The sequence below is a fragment of the Triticum aestivum genome, chromosome 2B (assembly GCF_018294505.1).
Source record: "Triticum aestivum cultivar Chinese Spring chromosome 2B, IWGSC CS RefSeq v2.1, whole genome shotgun sequence".
In the NCBI taxonomy this organism is placed as follows: Eukaryota; Viridiplantae; Streptophyta; class Magnoliopsida; order Poales; family Poaceae; genus Triticum; species Triticum aestivum.
The window spans coordinates 224958536-224978867 of NC_057798.1; the positions used below are offsets into that span (position 1 = coordinate 224958536).

At 46.7% G+C, this 20332-nt stretch overlaps 2 protein-coding genes across 2 annotated transcripts; both read right to left on the reverse strand.

Moving 5' to 3' along the window:
• Positions 1 to 614: 614 nt before the first annotated feature.
• LOC123041103 (protein-lysine methyltransferase METTL21D-like) lies at positions 615 to 2126 on the reverse strand. The gene has a single exon (XM_044463809.1). The coding sequence runs from the start codon at positions 1891 to 1893 to the stop codon at positions 1009 to 1011; it is 885 nt and encodes a 294-aa protein (XP_044319744.1). The 5' UTR covers positions 1894 to 2126; the 3' UTR covers positions 615 to 1008.
• A 16562-nt stretch (positions 2127 to 18688) lies between these two features.
• Positions 18689 to 19535, reverse strand: LOC123041104 (copper transporter 4-like). The gene has a single exon (XM_044463810.1). The coding sequence runs from the start codon at positions 19306 to 19308 to the stop codon at positions 18769 to 18771; it is 540 nt and encodes a 179-aa protein (XP_044319745.1). The 5' UTR covers positions 19309 to 19535; the 3' UTR covers positions 18689 to 18768.
• Between the last annotated feature and the right edge of the window lie 797 nt (positions 19536 to 20332).

Consider the following 20332-nt stretch of genomic DNA (forward strand, 5'->3'; position numbering starts at 1 on the left):
AACATTAGTTTTGGAAAAAAGTTGCACGATGTAGTAATAAAGTTGCACAATGCAGTAATAGAGTTGCACTATATAGCTCCAAAGTTGGCACCGAAAAAATTCGTCAAAATATACCCATGCGGGATCTAGTTTCAAAGATCTCGTCGCAAGGATTTCAATGGTGAAAACAGATTTGAATTCCGACGCGCGGTTTGAAAGATATAGCTTTTTGAATTTTTAAAAACCCGAAATAAATGCAGATGGATCTGTCTTTCTTAAACTAAAGGAGCAGTGTGAACGTATTTAATGCCACGCCTACGTGCACTAGCAGACAAATAAATTACCACATGCATGCGCTGTGAGAGCCGGCCGCTCGGTTCGACTAAAAAGTGCGCGGCCACTTTTTAGATTTCAGGTAGAATTTTATTTCTTTGACTCATACCAGAGCACCAAACAAAAGATGTGGAACGTTGAGTAAATTAAGGTCAAGTAAAATAAGATCTTACATGCCCATATTCGTTCCTAATGCACAGAGGCACCATGTCATTGAGATATTGACTGGAGGTCCATCATATTGCAGTAACAGTATTAAACCACGGTAATGCTGCATACCACATACTTGACATGCCCAAAGCTCAAACTACAAAATTTGCCATGTCTCTGGCCTGTGAAGCATATGTATAAAAGTCAACAACCATAGAGTTCAGGCAATGTATTATTTTAGGTGAGCGTTCATGAAATTCGGAACTACAATCCAACACTTTGATCATGTACCACGAAATCAACTATAAATTGGGCCAGCAGAAGCACCCGCACAATCCAAACCAGCATACAACTAAATTCTCGTCCTCAGTTGCACAATGTGATACTGTTCCGAGTTCGGAAGAAAGATTTCCTGCTTAATTTTGTCCTCAGTTGCACAATGTCACATCGTTTGCAGGAAACATTTTGTGTTTAACTCTAGCAGTAGAATCAGCATGGGCATAAGCAAGCATACATTACATCCATTACCTTTTGGAAGCTGCTTCTTCACTTCTTGCCACGCTGCTTCTTCACTGTGAAGCGGTATACCACCGGACCATGGCGCCAGCCTTCGGGGGGTGGATCCTTGTGCAACACCTCAATGTCGAAGACCTTCCTGGCCTTCCCGAAGAATTTCTTATCCGTGCGTTTCCACCTCCTCATGTGCGCCATCAGGAACACCACATCCCCCTTCACGAAGAAGCACAGCGTCTCTATCAAGGGGTCGACCAACTCCTCGTAGTAGACCACGTCCGACGCCACGACGAGGTCAAACCGAAACGCCGGCGCTGGGGCCACCACGGCCTCCATCGCGGCGGCATCGCCCCAGGGGAGCGGCACGACGGAGACGGAGCCGCCGCGGGAGTCGAGGAGGGGCGCGTTGAGGGAGGCGTTGTGGCGGAGATTGGGGAGCGCGGCGGAGAGGTCGGAGAGGACGGCGTGCGCCGGGAGGGCCGCCGCCAGGGCGAGGCCCGCGGCGCCGGTCCCGGAGCCGAGCTCCAGGATGCTGAGCGGGCAGTGTGCGGTGGGCGGGCGCGGGAGGAGATGCGGGGAGGCGGGGAGGAAGCGGAGGAGCGTGGTGGCGGAGGGCCAGAGCTGGAAGGTGAGCCCGAGGGAAGGGATGGTGCGGACGGTGATGGGGGACGGAAGCGCGGGGAGGTGGAATTGGTGGAGCTGCGCCTCGGATGAGGGGGCGGCGGCGGCGGACGCGGGGAGGAGGTTTGGGAGGAGGAGGAGGAGGAGATCCTCGGAGTCGGAGTCGGAAGCAGAGGATATGGCGGGTATGTTGGAGGGAGATGCGTTGTTGGCGTCGGAAACAGAGACGTTGGACGAACATGCGGCGGCGGCGGCTGCGGCTGCGGCGGCAGAGGTGGCTGTGGCGGCGGCCGCCATTATAGTGGTCGAACAGAGTTCGTTGGTTGCCCGTTTGGGCGGTTTTGCTAAAACTCAGCTATCACAACCATTGGATTAAAAAATAGCATCGCGATTTGTGCAGATTGCAGGTGAGGCCCGTGGCAGCCTGTTTCGTCTTTTTTTTTTGAATGTAGCCTGTTTCGTCTTTTGTTTTGTTCATTAGTATTTGACACGATGTAGTATCCTGTCCCGGCCCGTCACAGCCTCCCGTCGTGTCTTTTCTGAAATCAAAACAAGGTCCGGACTCTCTAACCTCCAGATTACCTGCACAATATATATAGGCAACATATCCTGTGAATCCGGTGCCTATTGTGTATCCCTGTGTCCATGTGATCTCAGCCCTATAATCTAAATCGCGCGCCTCCTGTGCAGCAAGAGGAATAATTGTATTTAGACGCCCGCTTTTGGACCTAATAACCATTTCATTTGCAAAATAACCCCCAAAGTCTCTCATCCACGATCCTCAACGGAGGCCCCATGTCGTTTCGTCCTGCTCTAATCTTCTGAATCCTCTCGTGCCAAATACCTCGTCTCATCGCTCCAAAACCTAAATTTCAACCCGAGGCCTCCTACGACAGCAAGCTTGGCCTGGACGACTCCATGCAGTCCTCCGGCAACGGCAACAAAGTAGCGACGACAACAGCTACCCAACGACCACCAGCGACGGCAACGAAGATCCGGCCGCCGTCCCGACACGGCAGTATGGTTCCGCGACGGTAATGACTCGTCTGAGATGAGGCGCCAACACCCCCTGGACGGCCTCCTGCAACCACGGAAATCCCGATGCTGTAGCCTGTCCTCCATTGGAACTTGGAAGCTGTAGACTGCAGGAGATGTACTAGTCGAATGCTTGCTCAGATAGTCATATTACTGCAATTCCTTCATAGGAAGTTGTACCCTGTAGTACATGTATTAGTGTCGTGCCTAATTGCTTATAGTCTGTAGCAGATGTAGGCATACACAGATGAATTAGTGCAATGCTTATATTCTGTAGCATGTCAGTTTGATTGTATCCCGGAGCTCTAAACTGTAGCAGATTGTACTAGTGTTTTTGCTCACATAATCATATTAGTGCAATTTTTGTCAGTTTGCTTGGCATTTGGCCAAAAAAAACCTTCTGTGCTACTGCCAAAAAATTCAGTGACTACTTCAGTCATGCGTTAAAAAAAAAGTGACTTGATGTTGTCAAAACTGAATTAGTCACCGAACAATTTTCTACAGAACTAGTCACTGAATATTAACTTATAGGAACTAGGAAGTTGCGACAGCATTGTCCAGTTTTGGGATCAATGCTATAAGCAACAAGTCACTATGAAAAGTTTCCCTGAACATCTGCAAAATTAAGTGACTAGATCAGTTATGTGTCGAAAATAATAATAAGTGACTTTCAAGTTATATGGTCGAAGCAAGTATTATTCAGTAAAGCTTCTGAACTACAAGAAGTGCTCTGCGATGGCTTTGTTCAGTTTTGAGATCAAATATATAAGCGACACAGCAGTATGAAAAGTTTCTTCAACATTTAACCATGTAATAGATATGAAGAGGCAAGGAAAATGCATGTATTGCCACTACACATCCTCTGAATTACATAGAAACCAGAAATGTCATCATACTTCCAGACTTGGTAGAAAAAAATGAAGTGGATTCTCATCCATTATATGACTTCAGTGCAACCAAGTTTAAGTCATATAGCATAGATAAAATCATCATTTTCCTGGACTTCTTTTTTATATCAGAAAACACCATTTGGTTGCACATCTTCCACAATCATGCTTCTTTTCCCTTGAGTAGTTTTACTTGGACAATTTCGACTATCATGAAACACCATTTGCTTGCATGTCTTGCACAAGCGCGCAGCCTTTTCCTTCGCTTCTTTGTCCTTCTTTTTTCGATCATCCTCCTTGATCTCCTTTCCACTCTTTATTCTTCCACATCTCCCCACAGTACGAACATCAGTCGGTGGATGTATATTAACTTCGGTAGGAATATTGCTACCAATAAAAGCCTCATATTTCTCTTGCTGTCCGATACGAACTCCAAAGCCCGATAGATGTGCATATGCCTTGTAGAACTTCTCCACGGCCTCGAGTCCCTCAAATGTCATACCTACTTTAGGCTTCAAGTGCTCATCACATTCAGGTGTAAAAGACGTACACTGCAATGTCAAGAAGAAACCATGATACACGCATTCATGCATAGCTCATTGAATTAAATTGTTTTAGTTGTTAGTGCAAACTGAACTTACAGACAGAGGTGTGTTTGTGTTCTTTTTTGATGTACCAAATCCTCCCCGGGACATGTGCATTTGCACGTTAAGGATTGGCTCCATATCACTACACGCGACTACACGATTAGCCTTTCATACAGCAGTCACACATGTATATTCAAGGACTGAATTTCTCTGTTGTGTTACCTGAAACTTATGATGTTGTCGTATCGCTGAACGTATATGTTGTTGTGGTACCTGCTAGCCGCTCGTCTTCAGTCTCCGCTGAAATAAAGTATCACCCGTTATAGAAGAAATACGTCTAGATCGGAGAGTACATGTATTGGCCGCTTGCCTGTGCTCATCGATCAGGTTCGTATCAAGTATCAACATGGGAGCAAAAGGATCACATGACTGGGAGTCTGGGACGGTACCTGCATGGGATGGCTGCCGATGGACGTCGGGATCAATTCAATGGAAATTGGATCGGCTGCTGCTTGACGGCGGCGGCGCACGATGCACCACGCACGACGCACTCGATTGGCAGGGGGAGGGGGGTTCTTGTAAAATTAGTTTGCTGGCTTCAGTTGGGGGCGGGCGTGTAGGTGTAAAATTACTACAAAATCTGTTAACACACACGATTTTGATCGTGGGGCTGAGAGCAAAGGGACACACGGATACAACATACCGGACGGATTCATAGGATATGTTGCCATATATATATATATATATATATATATATATATATATATATATATATATATATATATATATATATATATATATATATATATATATATATATATGCAGGAGGAGTCGAGCTGCAGCTCTCGAAGCGATCTAGGAGGGGCATCCAACTGATCGATACCTTTTATTCAAGAGAAAAGGCAACCGATTGATACATCGACAGGAAAAGAGAGAGCCAAGGAGATCGAGGAAAGCAGATAATGGCCGACGTCGAGATCGCTATCCATGAGGGCCTTCTCGTCACGGCGGAGCCCGACGAGGAGTCTATCCGCCGTTTCCGGCGCAAAGTCTTAGGCTTGGTGGGCCTCATGAGCAGCGCCATGTTCGTGATCGTCTGGATGATGTGCATATATTATTACGCCTTAACAAGGAATCCGATTGTCCCGCTCTGGGGCGTCGCTTTCGGCCTGGGGATTCCAGCCTTGGCCGTTGGAGGCTCATTTTACTCCGTCAAACATGCTCTTTGGGAAATTGTTTGTGAAATTTGTAGCTGTAGATAGTATAAACTCGTAGATAGGTTGCCCTAATTCCGTGTATCCGAGTTAACATGTATTGTCAAACTGTGGCTTTAGTTGCACTCACATATACTGAATATATTCCACTTTTCTTATGATTCTTTTTTCTAATTTCTAAGGCATGTTTTATTTGCCCTTTTTCCTGACAAAGGGTGGGTTTTATTGGCTTAAAATGAAGCATTAAGAAGATACAAACTCAAAGAGCACACACCACACATATAGCGATCAACCCGATAGGCTAGCTTAGGAGCCCACTAAGCTGACAGTGTAACTCTTGTTTTCACCCCATTGATCGCTTGATCAACACATGTTTTCCACTCTCTTCTGCTTATGAAATGAAAGCCAGAAATGACCACTTTCAAAGAAAAAGGCGTACACCCAGCTTCTGCATAATTAGTGCATACGGCCAACACCAACGCGCGCACACAAAAAATACGCCGGCGGATAGCAAAGTCGTAAAAGACCAAAACTATGCGTAGGCGAGGAGAAAGAAAAAACCCAAAGCGTGAAGATCAGCGATCGGCAAACTACAACAATAACCATAACTGCACCAACCATCGTATGACACCACACAGATAACGAGATTCTTCAACAACAACGCCTTCAAAAAGATATGGACGCCCAAGGCTGGAATCTAGGCTTGAAGAACCAGTTTGAGCATACCTGAGCAATACCTTCAACAAGGTAGTAACATAAAAGCATCGCCATTGCCAGGTATAACCAACACAGATAAGACCTAGGCTTTCATCCCGGAGCTCAAGACCGACGTCACTTATGTGCCACCACTTTTCCGCGATCCCAGCAGCTACATGCGATGTGGGCCGTTACCGCTGCGCAACCATCCCTCTGCGTCAAGCCGTCATTCATAGTGGGTATGAAGCGGAGGAGCGTGGTGGCGAAGGGCCAGAGCTGGAACCTGGAAGGTGAGCCCGAGGGAAGGGATGGTGCGGACCGTGATGAGGGACGGAAGCGCGGGGAGGTGGAATTCGTGGAGCTGCGCCTCGGGTGAGGGGGCGGCGGCGGACGCGGGGAGGAGGTTTGAGAGGAGGAGTGGAGATCCTCGGATCGGAGTCGGAAGCAGAGACGTTGGACGAGCATGCGGCGGCTACGGCAACAGCGGTGGCTGTGGCGGCGGCCGCCATTATAGTGGTCGAACAGAGTTTTTTTTAGGGTTGTGGTCAAACAGAGTTGGTTGCCTGTTTGGGGCGGTTTTGCTAAAACTCAGCTATCAAAACCATTGGATCAAAAAGGGCATCACGATTTGTGCAGATTGCAGCTGAGGCCCGTGACAGCCTGTTTCGTTTTTTTTTGAGAGAGAAGTTTCGTCTTTTGTTTTGTTTATTATCACGATATATACTACTCCCGACCCGTGACGGAGGAGTAGCCTGTCCCGGCCCGTCACAGCCTCCCGTCGTGTTTTTTTTCGGAAATCAAACAAGGTCCGATCAATCATCATCATAGTAATACAACACCGAAATATTCTGGGACTTTACCAGCACAATATATATGCAGGTGGAGTCAACCGGCGGCTCTCGAAGCGATTTAGGAGGGGCATCCAACTGATCGATAGTTCTTTTTTCAGGAGAAAGGCAAAAGATTGATACATCGACAGGAAAAGAGAGAACCAAGGAGATCAAGGGAAGCAGATAATGGCCGACGTCGAGATCACTATCCACGAGGGCCTTCTCGCCACGGCGGAGCCTGACGAGGAGTCTATCCGCCGTTTCCGGCGCAAAGTCTTAGGCTTGGTGGGCCTCGTGAGCAACGCCATGTTCGCGGTCGTCTGGATGATGTGCCTCTATTTCGCCTTAACAAGGAATCCGACCCTCCCGCTCTGGGGCGTCGCTTACGTCCTGGGGATTTCGGCCTTGGCCGTTGGAGTCTCATTTTACTTCGTCAGACATGTTCTTTGGGAAATTGTTTGTGAAATTTGTAGCCGTGAGAATGTAGACATTAGACTTTTATAGATAGGTTGCCCTAATTTCGTGTATCCGTGTTCACATGCAATGTCAAACTGTGGCTTTAGTTACACTCATGCGTGTCCACTTGTTTTTATGATTTTCTAATTGCTCGGGGCAACCCTAACCGATTCTCTATAACTGGTTAGAGGAGTAAAATTTTGGTTTTACTCCTATAACCGACATGTAGGTGATCCCCATACACCGCTCGAGCTTCGAGGAAAAACTCTCCTCCACTCCGTTGTCTCCCCCGCCCCGCTCCCACGTTGCATATACGCCGGCGCCGTCCTACCAACCCCCGCCCGCCACCGCACACACCTGTAGGCTGCGCCACGGTCCTTGACCGCCCGAATTTGGGCCTCTCTCATGCCGTCGCCGGCGCACAACCGGTAGGTTTGAGGCTGACGCCGTCGTCGGGTGCGCCTTTGCTATGGATTGGCCGAGTACCGGACCACACAGCCCCGACAACGGCTCCGCGCCACATGCAGGTATTGAAATCGGCCTCTAGCCGCTCTGATCTCTACCGTCAGCGGTTCACCGGCAAAGAAACGCTTGGCTGTCACCCGGGCTCGGTGCTGGCCCATCGGCTCGTCGGCTCCCCGTTGCCGACCATAAAGTGCAACGACTGCCTGTGGCAGGTGGTGCGTTGGCTTTCCACCACACCGGAACATCCCGGATGGGTATTCTTCAAGTGCAAAGTGATGGGGTATGTGCTTCTTTGGATTCGGTTGTTCACCGGGTTCGGCGCAATTTCGGTAGCTCATTGTTTGCTCAAATTTATGTGTAGGATGTATGCAAGTTTTGGTATTGGGAAGAAGATTACGTCGATCTATTGATAGCATGAAATTTTTTAGATGCTCATGCACTCGTTGCTAGAATAGAGGCTAGAGATGAGACTAGATGAGAAGCAACGTCGAATTCGTTCGAATCGAAGAAGAAAGAGGTGTGCAAGATTGAGAAGCCAATAGAGAGAATCAACAATGAATACATAGAGAAGGTATTAATCCAACTAATTGGAGCAGTTATAGAAGTTGGATATCTTTTAAAATGTCTAATTATCGTTTCTATTTTCTTTGGTTTTTCTCTCGTAGCGAAGAATTGGTCAATTATGCACTCCAATGTATCAAAATGTCATTGAATGAAATAAAAAAGCAAAGAAATGTGATCCGGTGGCCCAAAATGAAATGCAAATGAAAAAATAACTCCATTATATATAGGGGATTGGTTAGGTCGGGCGAAAACTTAGTGGAGTAAAAATACTCCACTAAGGATTTATTCCGCCGGATCCTTCACTATTTTTAGGGGATCGGTTAGAGTTGCTCTAACGCATGCTCTCTTTGCCTTTTTCTGACAAAGGATGGATTTCGTTGGCTCAAAATGAGCATCAAGAAGATATAAACCCAAAGAGCACACACTCGGTCTCAACATAGCTAGGATACACACAACCAACACCAACGCATGCACACATAAAATACGCCGGCAGATAGCAAAGTCATAAAAGACCAAAGCTATACATCGGCGAGGAGAAAGAAAAACCCAAAGCGTTAAGATCCATGATCGGCAAACTACAATAGTGGCCATATTCGCACCAACCATCTCATGACACCACAAAGATGACGAGATTCTTCAATAACAACGCCTTCAGGAAGATATCGACGCTCAAGCGCCGCCGTCACCGGATCCTACCAACCGAGGCAAGAATCTAGGTTTTCACCCTGAAGAACCAGTCTGAGCATATCCGAGTAATTCCTTCAACAAGGTAATGACATAAAAGCATCGTTATTGCCAGGTATAACCAACATCACTATTGCCGTGGAAAGGAACATAGATATCCATCACATCCACTTCTCACCAAAGCCTGAAAAAATCCCACGCAACAGTGTCAAATGCTTTTGATATGTCCATCTTGATCAACAGAGAAGGTGTCATATGCTACCTCAGTGATTTTGTCATTGCCTGCACGTACATGAAGTTCTCATGGATTGACCTCTGATAAAAGCATTTTGGCATGGGGCAATAAGAGTGTGCATCTTTGGTTGCACTCTTGTGGGCTCGTGGCTAGAATATTTGCGACAAGCTTTGCAAAAAAAGGATCGGGCTTATCGGCATGAACTCGTCTATTGCGTTGCCTCTGAGTGTTTAGGCAGGAGCACTAGGGTAGCAGTTTTCAGAAGATGCAACGACTGGGAATTGAGCGTCTGGAGCTTTTGCATTGTCAACATAACCTCGTTCTTGACAGTAGTCCAACAGTGCCTAAAGAATAGTCCCGTAAAACCATCCAGACCCGATGTTTTCTCTGGGTGGATATCAAAGACTGCCTTCTTCGCCTCCTCTTCTGTGAAGTCCCTTTCTAGATCAGAGAGATCGCAGAATTCCATTCCAAGCTGGGCAAGATTGAGTCCAGCGGTTGGAGGTTGGTAAGCACCGAGAATGCTATTAAAATGGTCCCAAAAAATATCCTCCTTCTGCTGCTGGTCCACCACCGTGACATCCCCAACCTGCAGGGACTGAATCATATTCTTTCTAGATCGCGTTGTTGCCTTCATACAGAGAATTTTTGTGTTTCTATCTCTCTCCTTTAGCCGGAGGAAACGCGACTTCTGCCTCCATATTGCTCTGTCAAGAGCCGCCAAACCTAGACATTGCATCTTATTGCTCCTGCTATTGAATGTATTAGGTTCTGACCTGCACCTGCATTTGACATATATCATCTTGATCAGCTGCTAGAGCGTGAGGCATCATATTCCACTCTCAGCAACTCTAATACTCCCTCCATCCCAAAATAAATGTCTCAGATTTTTACTAACTTCAGTACGATGGAGGGAGTATGTGTTTGCAGAACCCAGCCCCTGGTTAGTAGATCTGTTGCTGCATGACTGGAGTATGTTTGAGATTAATTCCTGCCGTGTCCTTACAGTAGTTTCTGTGGAGCACAACTATGACATGGGAAGTTAACAAATGTCGTATGTACTCTGCTCCTACCTCGTTCGATGTTCGTGGAGGGCTAATGTTCCATGCCCAGAATTTGCATGGTCACCCAGCTCACTTGGACTATTCAGAATCTACCAACACAGCATGTCAGGATTTTGGCATGCGCATTCCAGTAAGCATGCTGGTGTGATCAGGTTCTTGTGTGTCCATCCATGCTTTGACTCTATTATCCAGCATCATTTCATTCTTTCTGGGAATGGCAGAACTGACGGACAAAGAAGATCCTCAGTGTTCTAGCAGTTCTGGCAATCATAACTGTGGAGTCGAAGTGTAATGGTACAAATATCACTTGGAGTTGTTGGCGTCACATGTTTCGAGTCACTTGGGACAGCCCAGCCGGTGCGTGTACGGAAAACCGAGGTCCAACCTGAGAACTTGCTCTTACCATAGTCATTGCTCCTGGGCTACCTCTGTGGTGTTGAAGCAGTGGCCCTGGCCGTGACCTGCATCTCCGGCGTGTTGGTCTCTTACTTGGCTCGGCCGCCAGGTCAAGGTGACACCGTGAATCTGGCCAGCATGCCGCTGGGCGGTCTTCGGCCAGGCGGTGGTCACCTCAAGAGGTTTGGACCTGTATGATCTGTGTCTGGCGAGGACGACACGGAGTTTGTGGCCGCGAGTCTGCTGTCGTCTCATATAGATCAGCATACGCTGCCATTTGTGAGGATGGTGCATGGCCTTCGGAGTGTCCCGAACTAGGGATTTCGTGGTGCTGCTGTCCTTCGTCTCCGTCAAAGACTTCTTCGAGTGTTGGCGAGTGGCTCTTGTCGAGTCTCGTCAGCCTACTCGTCCAGGCATGGTCATCACTCGCCGTAAGGACCGTGCACACATGCAACTATTGGGATCGAGGCAAGTGGAGGAGACAACATAAAATGATTTCCATTGGGTGGTACTTCTCGAGTACCCAATCTAGAGCTCCGGGGTGAAAACTCTGGTCTGACCTAGTTGGTTATACCTGGCAATGGCGGCGTTCTTTACGTCGTTACCCAGATGACGGCATTGCTCGGAGTTTGCTCAGATTTGCTCTTCAGGGTGAAAACCCGTGAGCCAACCCTTGGTGGTTGGATTTGGCGACGGCGGCGCTTGTGCGTCGTTTCCTTGTTGGAGGCGTCGCTTTTGAAGAACCCTTCTCGGAGTCTTTATGATGTCAAGAGATGACTGGGGCCGATGGTCACCGTGGTACATCGTCAATCGTTGTTTCATTGCTTCGGTTTTTTTTCTTTTCTTCCTCCGCCTAGGCATAGCTTTGGTCTTTGCATGACTTTGCCTTTGCCGGCGTGATCATTTTTGTGTGTGTGTGTGTTGTGTTGGCTGTGTGCATCTTAGTTATGCAGAGGCCGGGTGTACTCATCATGATTGTATCCCTCGATACTACTGTGTGAGTCAATAAAAAACACCCTTTTTCGAAAAAAAAACTGGCCAGACCTCTTTTTACAGCAACATGTTGGTAGGCTCATCAGAGGAGTAATACCGCGACAACCTCCATGTCATTCGGGGTGGTGTTCTCTTCGACAACATTATTGGAGTTCTTGATGGGCTACAAGTGCCATGGGATCCAGGTATCATCGGCTTGCGGTCAAGCCGATTCTCAAGGGGGGGGGGGGGGGGGGCGAATGTCATGACCTTGGTCACATAGAAGCCAGTGGGCCAAGTCATGACATGGGCTTGGGCCTTTGGAGCAGCCATTGAGCGTTATAAAAGAAGCAGTAGCAAAGGAGAATGGGAACGAAGATTGAAACGTCTTGAAGCCTCTCATCCTCTTGCTTCTGTCGCTCACCTTCCCGCTACCTGTATCTCACCCTTGTTGCTGATTCTCACCTCAAATCCCTTCTCTTGTATCCGAAATTAGTACTGATCTGATTGCTCATCCCATGTATGTGTTTGGGTCGTGACATCCTGCTAACGGATTTACCAAGGAATGGCTGAAAGAGATGCGGGTGTGGGAGATCGTCTCTATAGTCACATCTTCTCTCTCTCTCTCTCTGTATGTGATTTTTTTACAGTACTGTGCAATTTTCACTCCAATGTATTTGAGCTTTTCAAAGTTGAACTATTTTTCTGAAAGATCTTAATCCTTAACTCCTATCTACATTGTTCCGTTGTCCTAGTTGTTGTGAATATGCCAGGGCTTTTGTTGTTGAATTTGAGCGATTTTGTCTTCGGTGCAATACAAGCATACACACAGATTTAATTTGACGTGTGTGCACTAACACCTACAGGTTCACGACTATGGCGGACTTGAAGAGAAATGAGCACGTTGGAGAGCGCTCTGTGTTTCCTTACCTGACCGCTCTAGTCAACTGCGCCCTTTGGCTTTGCTATGGCATCTCACCAATGGGTAACAGTCTCATAATTGTGATCAATGTGTTCGGGGCTGCATTGGAGATCTATTACATCTACACATTCCTGTACTTCTGCGGGGAAGATGAACGTCTGTGGGGATACATTTATGTGGCCTTGGGATTCTTTGCGTGGTTCAGAATCCTTATGCTTTTTGTTTTTTTTTGAAAAGGGGGATTCCCCGGCCTCTGCATCAGATCGATGCATACGGCCTATCTTATTAAACAAATAAACAGGTTCTGAACAAAGGTCTTACAGAAAAAAGAACCAAAGCAGCCTATAGCTCACATAGAGCATCGACTGCAAGGCAGAAATAAGATAAGCCACAACCCGGCTGGCAAAATAGCAGATAGGTAAACTAAACTCCTATCCTATTACATGATCGCCATCCAAACCGGTTGAAGATATCCCGCGCTACCGTCTCCCACCGGACAGATCCAGTAACCAAACGCTCCCTGGCCTCCGTCGGAGTGAGTAAGGACCAAGTACGGATCAGCGCCGTAGCCCGGAATAACACCTGCAAAAAATGAATATTTGTTGTCCTGTTAAAAACCAAATCATTCCTGCAACTCCAAATTGCCCATAATAACGCACATACTCCTACACGAATGTGTCTGGCTGTTTCGGACTCAATCCCAAACAGCCACGCCCCAAATAACGTGTTTATCGATCTCGGTGGAGTAATATTAAAGGCAATTTGCACAATGCGCCACAACCCTTGTGCCAACGGGCAATCAAAAAATAAATGCTTGATAGTCTCATCCCGATCACAGAAACTACACCTAGTAGATCCTGTCCAGTTGCGCTTAACTAGATTGTCCTTTGTAAAAATAACTTGTTTATGCACAAACCACATAAACACTTTAATCTTCAAAGGAACCTTAACTTTTCAGACCTCCTTAGTCGTAGGTATCACAGATGAATTAATAATATCCATATACATCGATTTTACCGTGAACACCCCAGTTTTAGTTAGTTTCCAACACAACTGGCCGGGCTGAGGATTTAGCTGAACGTCCATCAGCCTACGGACCAAGTGAAGCCATGCTTCCCATCCAGGTCCAACAAGCACTCTCCTAAACTGCATGTTTAGAGGAATAGACTGCATCACCGTCGCAACAAGAGCGTCCCTACGCTGAACAATACGATATAGTGTTGGATATTGTGTAGCCAAAGGCGCGTCACCCAGCCACGTATCCTCCCAGAATCGCGTATCATCTCCATTACCAACAATACATCTCGTTCTGTTGAAGAAAGCGGCCTTAACCCTCATGAGCCCTTTCCAGAACGGCGAATCTGTAGGTCTGAGAGTGACTTGGGATAAAGTCTTTGAGTGCAGATATTTACTACGTAAAATCTGCGCCCAAGTTGCCTCTGTCTCAGACGACAACTTAAACAACCACTTACTAAGGAGGCATCTGTTTTTGACTTCAAGGTTTTCAATACCAAGTCCTCCTTGGTCCTTTGGTCTGCAGATAATATCCCATTTGGCCAATCTGTACTTCCTCTTAGACTCATCACTTTGCCAAAAGAAGCGAGAACGATAAAAGTCTAGCCTTTTCCTCACCCCCACTGGTACCTCGAAGAAAGATAACAGAAACATAGGTAAACTCGTGAGCACCGAGTTAATCAGAATCAACCGGCCTCCATAAGACATGAGTTTTCCTTTCCAACAACTTAGTTTCTTCTCAAATCTATCCTCGATGCACTTCCACTCACCATTCGTTAACTTACGATGGTGTATTGGAATACCAAGATATGTGAAAGGTAGAGACCCAATTTCACACCCGAACAATTGTGTATAAGCTTCCTGTTCGTCTTTGGCTCTACCAAAACAGAACAACTCGCTTTTATGGAAATTAATCTTTAGCCCAGACAATTGTTCGAAAAGGCATAACACTAGCTTCATGTTCCTCGCTTTGGCCAAATCATGTTCCATAAAAATGATTGTATCATCAGCGTATTGCAGGATGGACAGACCACCATCCACCAGATGAGGCACCACTCCCTCCACCTGACCGGCCTCTTTGGCCCTCCCAATCAGGATCGCTAACATATCAACCACAATATTGAACAAAATAGGCGACATAGGATCGCCCTGTCTCAGACCCTTGTGCGTTCGGAAGTAGTGGCCTATGTCATCATTAACTTTAATGCCAACACTGCCTTTTTGCGTGAAAGTTTCCACTTGATGTCTCCAACGCTCATCAAAACCCTTCATTCATAGAGCTTGCTGGAGGAACGACCATTTGACTTTATCATAGGCCTTCTTGAAATCCACTTTGAAAATAACCCCATCTAGTTTTTTCGTATGAATTTCATGTAGCGTTTCATGAAGAACGACAACCCCTTCGAGGATGTTCCTATCCGGCATGAAAGCCGTTTGAGAAGGTTGAACTACAGCGTGCGCTATCTGAGTAAGCCTGATCGTGCCAACCTTGGTAAATATTTTGAAACTGACGTTGAGAAGGCAGATAGGCCGAAATTGCTCAATTCTCACGGCATCTGTTTTCTTAGGCAACAACGTTATCGTTCCAAAATTAAGTTGGAACAGCTGCAAATGTCCCGAGAACAAATCATGGAACATCGGTATCAGGTCCCCTTTGATAATATGCCAACACTTCTTGTAAAACTCAGCCGGGAAACCATCCGGCCCCGGTGCCGTATTACTTTTCATCTTGGCAATAGCCTCGAAAACTTCCTTTTCCGAGAAAGGGGCAGTTAACACATCATTCTCCACAGAAGTAAGTTGAGGAATATCGCTAATCCTAGACTCATCCAGGGATACACAGCTCTCCTCTGGTGGTCCAAACAACCGTTTATAGTATTCAGTAATGTAGATTTTCAGGTTGTCCTGGCCGACTATTGTACCCTCATCTTGCTCTAGCTGGAAGATCCTCTTCTTCCGGTGCTTGCCATTGGCAATCATGTGGAAGAACTGAGTATTCGCATCCCCCTGGACAACTTTTCTCACCTTTGCCCGCAATGCCCACTTTAATTCTTCCTCACGAAGCAAATCCTTCAGCCTCATCTCAGCCTCATGCTTAATATGAAGCTCAGTGGGTAACAGAACCATAGTTTCTGCTTTTATGTCTAAGGTTTGTATAAGTGAAAGGAGTCTTTCCTTCTCGACCTTATACACTCCACCTAGATGTTTAGCCCACCCACGAAGGAAGCTTCTGAGATGCCTAATCTTGTTCTGCCATCGTTCAATGGCACCTGTACCTCCTACATCTCTGGCCCACTCTCTGGCAACAAGATCCAAAAATCCTTCTCTTTCAAACCACGCCAACTCGAAAGAGAAAACATTTTGTTACCCGAGTAAGTAGCCCCACTAGAATCGAGCAACAAAGGAGTGTGATCAGAAATCCCGCGAGAAAGAGCCTGAACAGTTACAACTGGAAACTTCTGTTCCCAAGCAACACTAGCCAGAACCCGATCCAACTTCTCGTAAGTTGGATTTGGCATCGCATTAGCCCAGGTGAACTTCCTACCCGAAAGCTCAATTTCTCTCAAATCTAAGCTTTCAATAATGGTATTGAACATAAATGACCATCTCCCATCGAAATTGTCATTATTCTTTTCATCACGCCTTCTAATAATGTTGAAATCACCCCCAACCAGAATTGGGAGCCGCTCAGACCCACAGACTCTAACAAGGTCTGCCAGGAAATCAGGTTTGAACTCGGCCTGCGCTGCCCCGTACACCGCCACCAAAGCCCAGTCAAAACCATCAACTTTGGACCGCACCCTGAACTTAACCGCAAAATCCCCCATGACCACACTGCGAACTTCGAGAGAGTCACATCTAACACCAAGTAAGATTCCCCCCCGACCTGCCTCTCGGCGGAAGACAATGCCAGTCAAACTCCATCCCCCCCAACAACGTATTGAGAAATTGAGGTGAGAAATTTGCTCTACCCGTTTCCGACAAGGCAATAAAGTCCAAACTATGCTCAATAGATGCCTCCGCAAGAAACCTTCTTTTAACCAAGTCCTTAAGACCTCTGCTATTTCAAAAGATTTCTTTCATATCTCATCATGAAATTTTTTAGCCGTGCGAATCCTAGCGCTCCTACGGACTGCGGACATCGAGTAAGTTTTGCGCTTCCACTTGCGCTTAGGGCTGGTCGGGCCCTCCCGGTCCAAAGTGCCCATAACCGCTGGGTTATCTACTTCCAACCCTATATTCTCGTCCTCCTCCTCCGGCTCCTGGAGGGGCGGTGCTAGGTCATGACAGAAATTATGAAGTACTCGAACTCCCAAGACATCAATCTCAGAGTCATTCATTGGTTTGACCGCAGCTAAGTTACGAATTACTTCTAAAGCCCTCTCGGCTTCTAGATCAAGCAAATCGTTAACAGAATTAGTAACTTCACCCTCATTACTACCAAGTGAAATTCCTAATTGGTGTGCCTTATCCACAATTTGATCGTGCGAGAAATGCATAATAGTATTGGAAGTATTTACGGACATACCAGTTGTGACTTGGACTTCACGAAGCTTGGCCGCCCTGACGGCACAGCGCTGCTGCATGTCGTCCACCTCCGGATGGCTCTGAAGCCGACAACTCATGCGTCGGCCCTCAGCTGCCTGGTCCGGTATCCCGCCAAAATTATTTCTACCTGAAAGCTCAATTTCTCTCAAACCATGACCAACTGTCTAACTGTAGCTGTCCACCTCTCATCGGCCTCAATGCAGTACCCAAGTTTGGTTGGATTCTCCTGCGCTAGTATCCAGTTGGTTCTTCACGTCGCCTTGAGGCAGCACGGTGACTCTGAGTTGGATGAGCCGCTTGTGTAGGTGGTGCGGCATCCGCGATGACACATGAATGCGAAGAACGGCAGCAGGATATTTAACTCATCATCTATCTTTATGTTATAATATCTATATATGGCATTGTTGGCATGTTATGAAGTGTCATAGACATGCAAACTGAAGCAGCTCGTGCGATATGTAAACAGGATGCCACTTATTTTTGCCTTCTGATGATTACACCATCAATTTGAGTCAGTCTGGTTAAACTGACGGGAATTGTAGTTAGCTGTAGAAGTAGCTGAGTGTCCCTCCTCTTTCTGGCCTTGTGCCTACATTGATTGTTCTCTAACTCCAGTAAACGAGTTTCTTTTGGCCTTGTGCTCTGGCTGTCGACCGTGTTAAATCAGCGATTTTGTAACAGTGTTTATTATGTTATATATACGTCATGTGGAAAATTCGATGAACTCTGAAAAGCAGCAGAGAAGCATAGGAGCTCCACGAATCTATGATACAGTGTGTAACTATATACTAGATGTAACTCGCAGTGGAGCAATATTCAACATACTGTATGACCTGGTGTCTGCTTACCAAGAATAGAATCGGGTGCCCAACCAGAAACAAAAGAGCATCTACAACCACGGAGTGCTAATCTGAGCCTCTATACGTCAGCAGCGGATGCGTATGCGGATAATGGCTGAACGGGTATCAAATCTTGTCATTTGCAATCACCGTTTCTATTTTTAAGACATCAAATCCATGCAAACATATGCACGTCGACCATTTTGGCCAAACATAGTTTTACACACACGAATACAAATTGTTCATACTTAATAATGCAAAATTTAAACATAGTTCAAACATAGATATTGTTCATAGTGCATAATTGATAAAATAAAAGCAAACTTTACTAATTTTCAGTGTGAACCCCATATGTACTCCACAAGATAATGCATAAGTTGCATATATGCACCTGTTGATCTTGCAGTTGTTGATGCATTTTCAGAAAGTTGGCAATGCTCTCTGCCTCTTGTTCTGGAAGGCGGACCTGAACATCGGGTTTCTCGAAATCATGCGTGCACGCTGCCCCTTCACCCTCATCCTCAACAATCATGAGGGAAGAGGCCTTCGCGTGGGGACTAATTCATTTGAAAATTTAAATCTGAGAATTCCATCGTTAGGTTCGCGTTTCTTATAACTCTTGAGGAGTTATGTCGAACCAAGGACGAGGAGTAATAGAATTAATCTTTTAATTCTCTTGAATGTACTCCATACATGTGCTTTTCATATTCAGTATCCATCCGGGTTTTAATAAAACAATTTCCAGCATCTAATCATGTCAAACTTAAGGTTTGGGCTCAGCCTCCGAGGGAATGAGAGCACCGTTCTGGGGCGCGTCACCCGGAGTCGCTTGGCGGAACACGGCGCTCCGCGCGAGGAGGAACCCGATTGCGTGTCCGGCGACGGCGGCGAGGAGGACGCCGACGTTGAACGACATGACAGCCAGCATCACCAGGTACGCCAGCGCCATCTTCACCGCGTGCAGCCCCGTGAGCGCCAGCACCGCGGCCGGCCGGCGGCTGGAGACCCCCCTCGACGCCGCGGAGAGGGCCTCCACGAGCGCGGCGAGCGCGAGCACGATGAGGAGGCAGAGGACGTACATACCTGCGCCGGCACGGTCTCCGGGCCAGTCGCGGAAGAGTACCTGCGCTCGGTGCCCCCAGAAGAAGGCCGCGTGCATCACTGGCATCGTCCCCATCCCAGGCATGTCGGCTGCCGGCGGCGGACCCATCGGTCCCATCGGTCCCATCGGAGCCATCGGAGCCATCGGCCCCATTGGCCCCATCGGAGGCATGCCCGTGGGCGGCGGTGGCGGCATGGCCATTTCCCCGGTGAGTTGAGCAGAAATGTCGGGTCGACGAGTTAGTGGGCAGTATAGTTAAGAAGAACTCGCCCAGTGACTCTTGTCTATTGGAAAGCGAGGAATTCTACAAGAGAATGGAAAGACATAATAAAGGCATATCTATCTAACAAGAAAGAAAATAGGAACAAGAACAAGGAAAAGATGATAGCGATAGGGGCATTAGATACCGTGAGCATTGGGATAGCAGATAGAGGATGTCTTAGTGTGCTGGTGCTGCTGGTGTAGCTGTCTCTTCCAACAAGGCTGCTGCTCCGATTCTTCCTATAACCAGCCTTTATATTGACCTACGGACTAAAGGACTGAGTATTATCGAACTGATGCCATGTAGTATTTCAAGAGTTCCAACTTTCCATCGCAAAAAATGAGTTCCAACTAAAAACCAATTATTAGGGTGGATTTCCAAGTTTGAGCGCTATATTTCAATTGGCACTGACGCTACTTCTCAGACATGATATTACTATTATCTTGGGAATTTTTGGACAGAGTATTTTATCACTAGTTGTATTTTGAACCATGTGTATTCTAATATTATTTCCCGCACAAAAAAGTATTCTAATATTGTACTTTAGACTACGGAAATGATAGTGTTCTCGCAGCAAACATGTTGATTGTCATTCAATATCCAAGCACGAATCGCAGCGCAAGGCTGCTGCTATGTCAGTTTTCAGAATTGTTCGCTGTAACCAGCTTCTTGTAGAACATCCTCTCCTTTATTCTCCCCACACAAAAATTATGCCAAAGGTGCATGGGTGGTGGCTCAATCCGGTGACCTCCTGAATGAAGGAGGGGCGGCTTACCAGTTGATCTACAACTGGGTTGTGAAAAAATACAATCAAATTTGTTGTATGTTTTGAAGCTAAGATGTTTTGAATCCAATTTTTTATTTTGAAAATTTCGGTTGAAAAAATCTGGAAGTTTCGAAAGTTTTCCATCTTTTGAAGGATGCAAAATTCCTTCTTTTTGCCATGTGCCCACGACACAATCC

Coding starts and splice junctions, on each gene's coding strand:
- LOC123041103 (XM_044463809.1), bottom strand. CDS start 1,893: ATGGCGGCCGCCGCCACAGCCACCTCTGCCGCCGCAGCCGCAGCCGCC.
- LOC123041104 (XM_044463810.1), bottom strand. CDS start 19,308: ATGGCCATGCCGCCACCGCCGCCCACGGGCATGCCTCCGATGGGGCCA.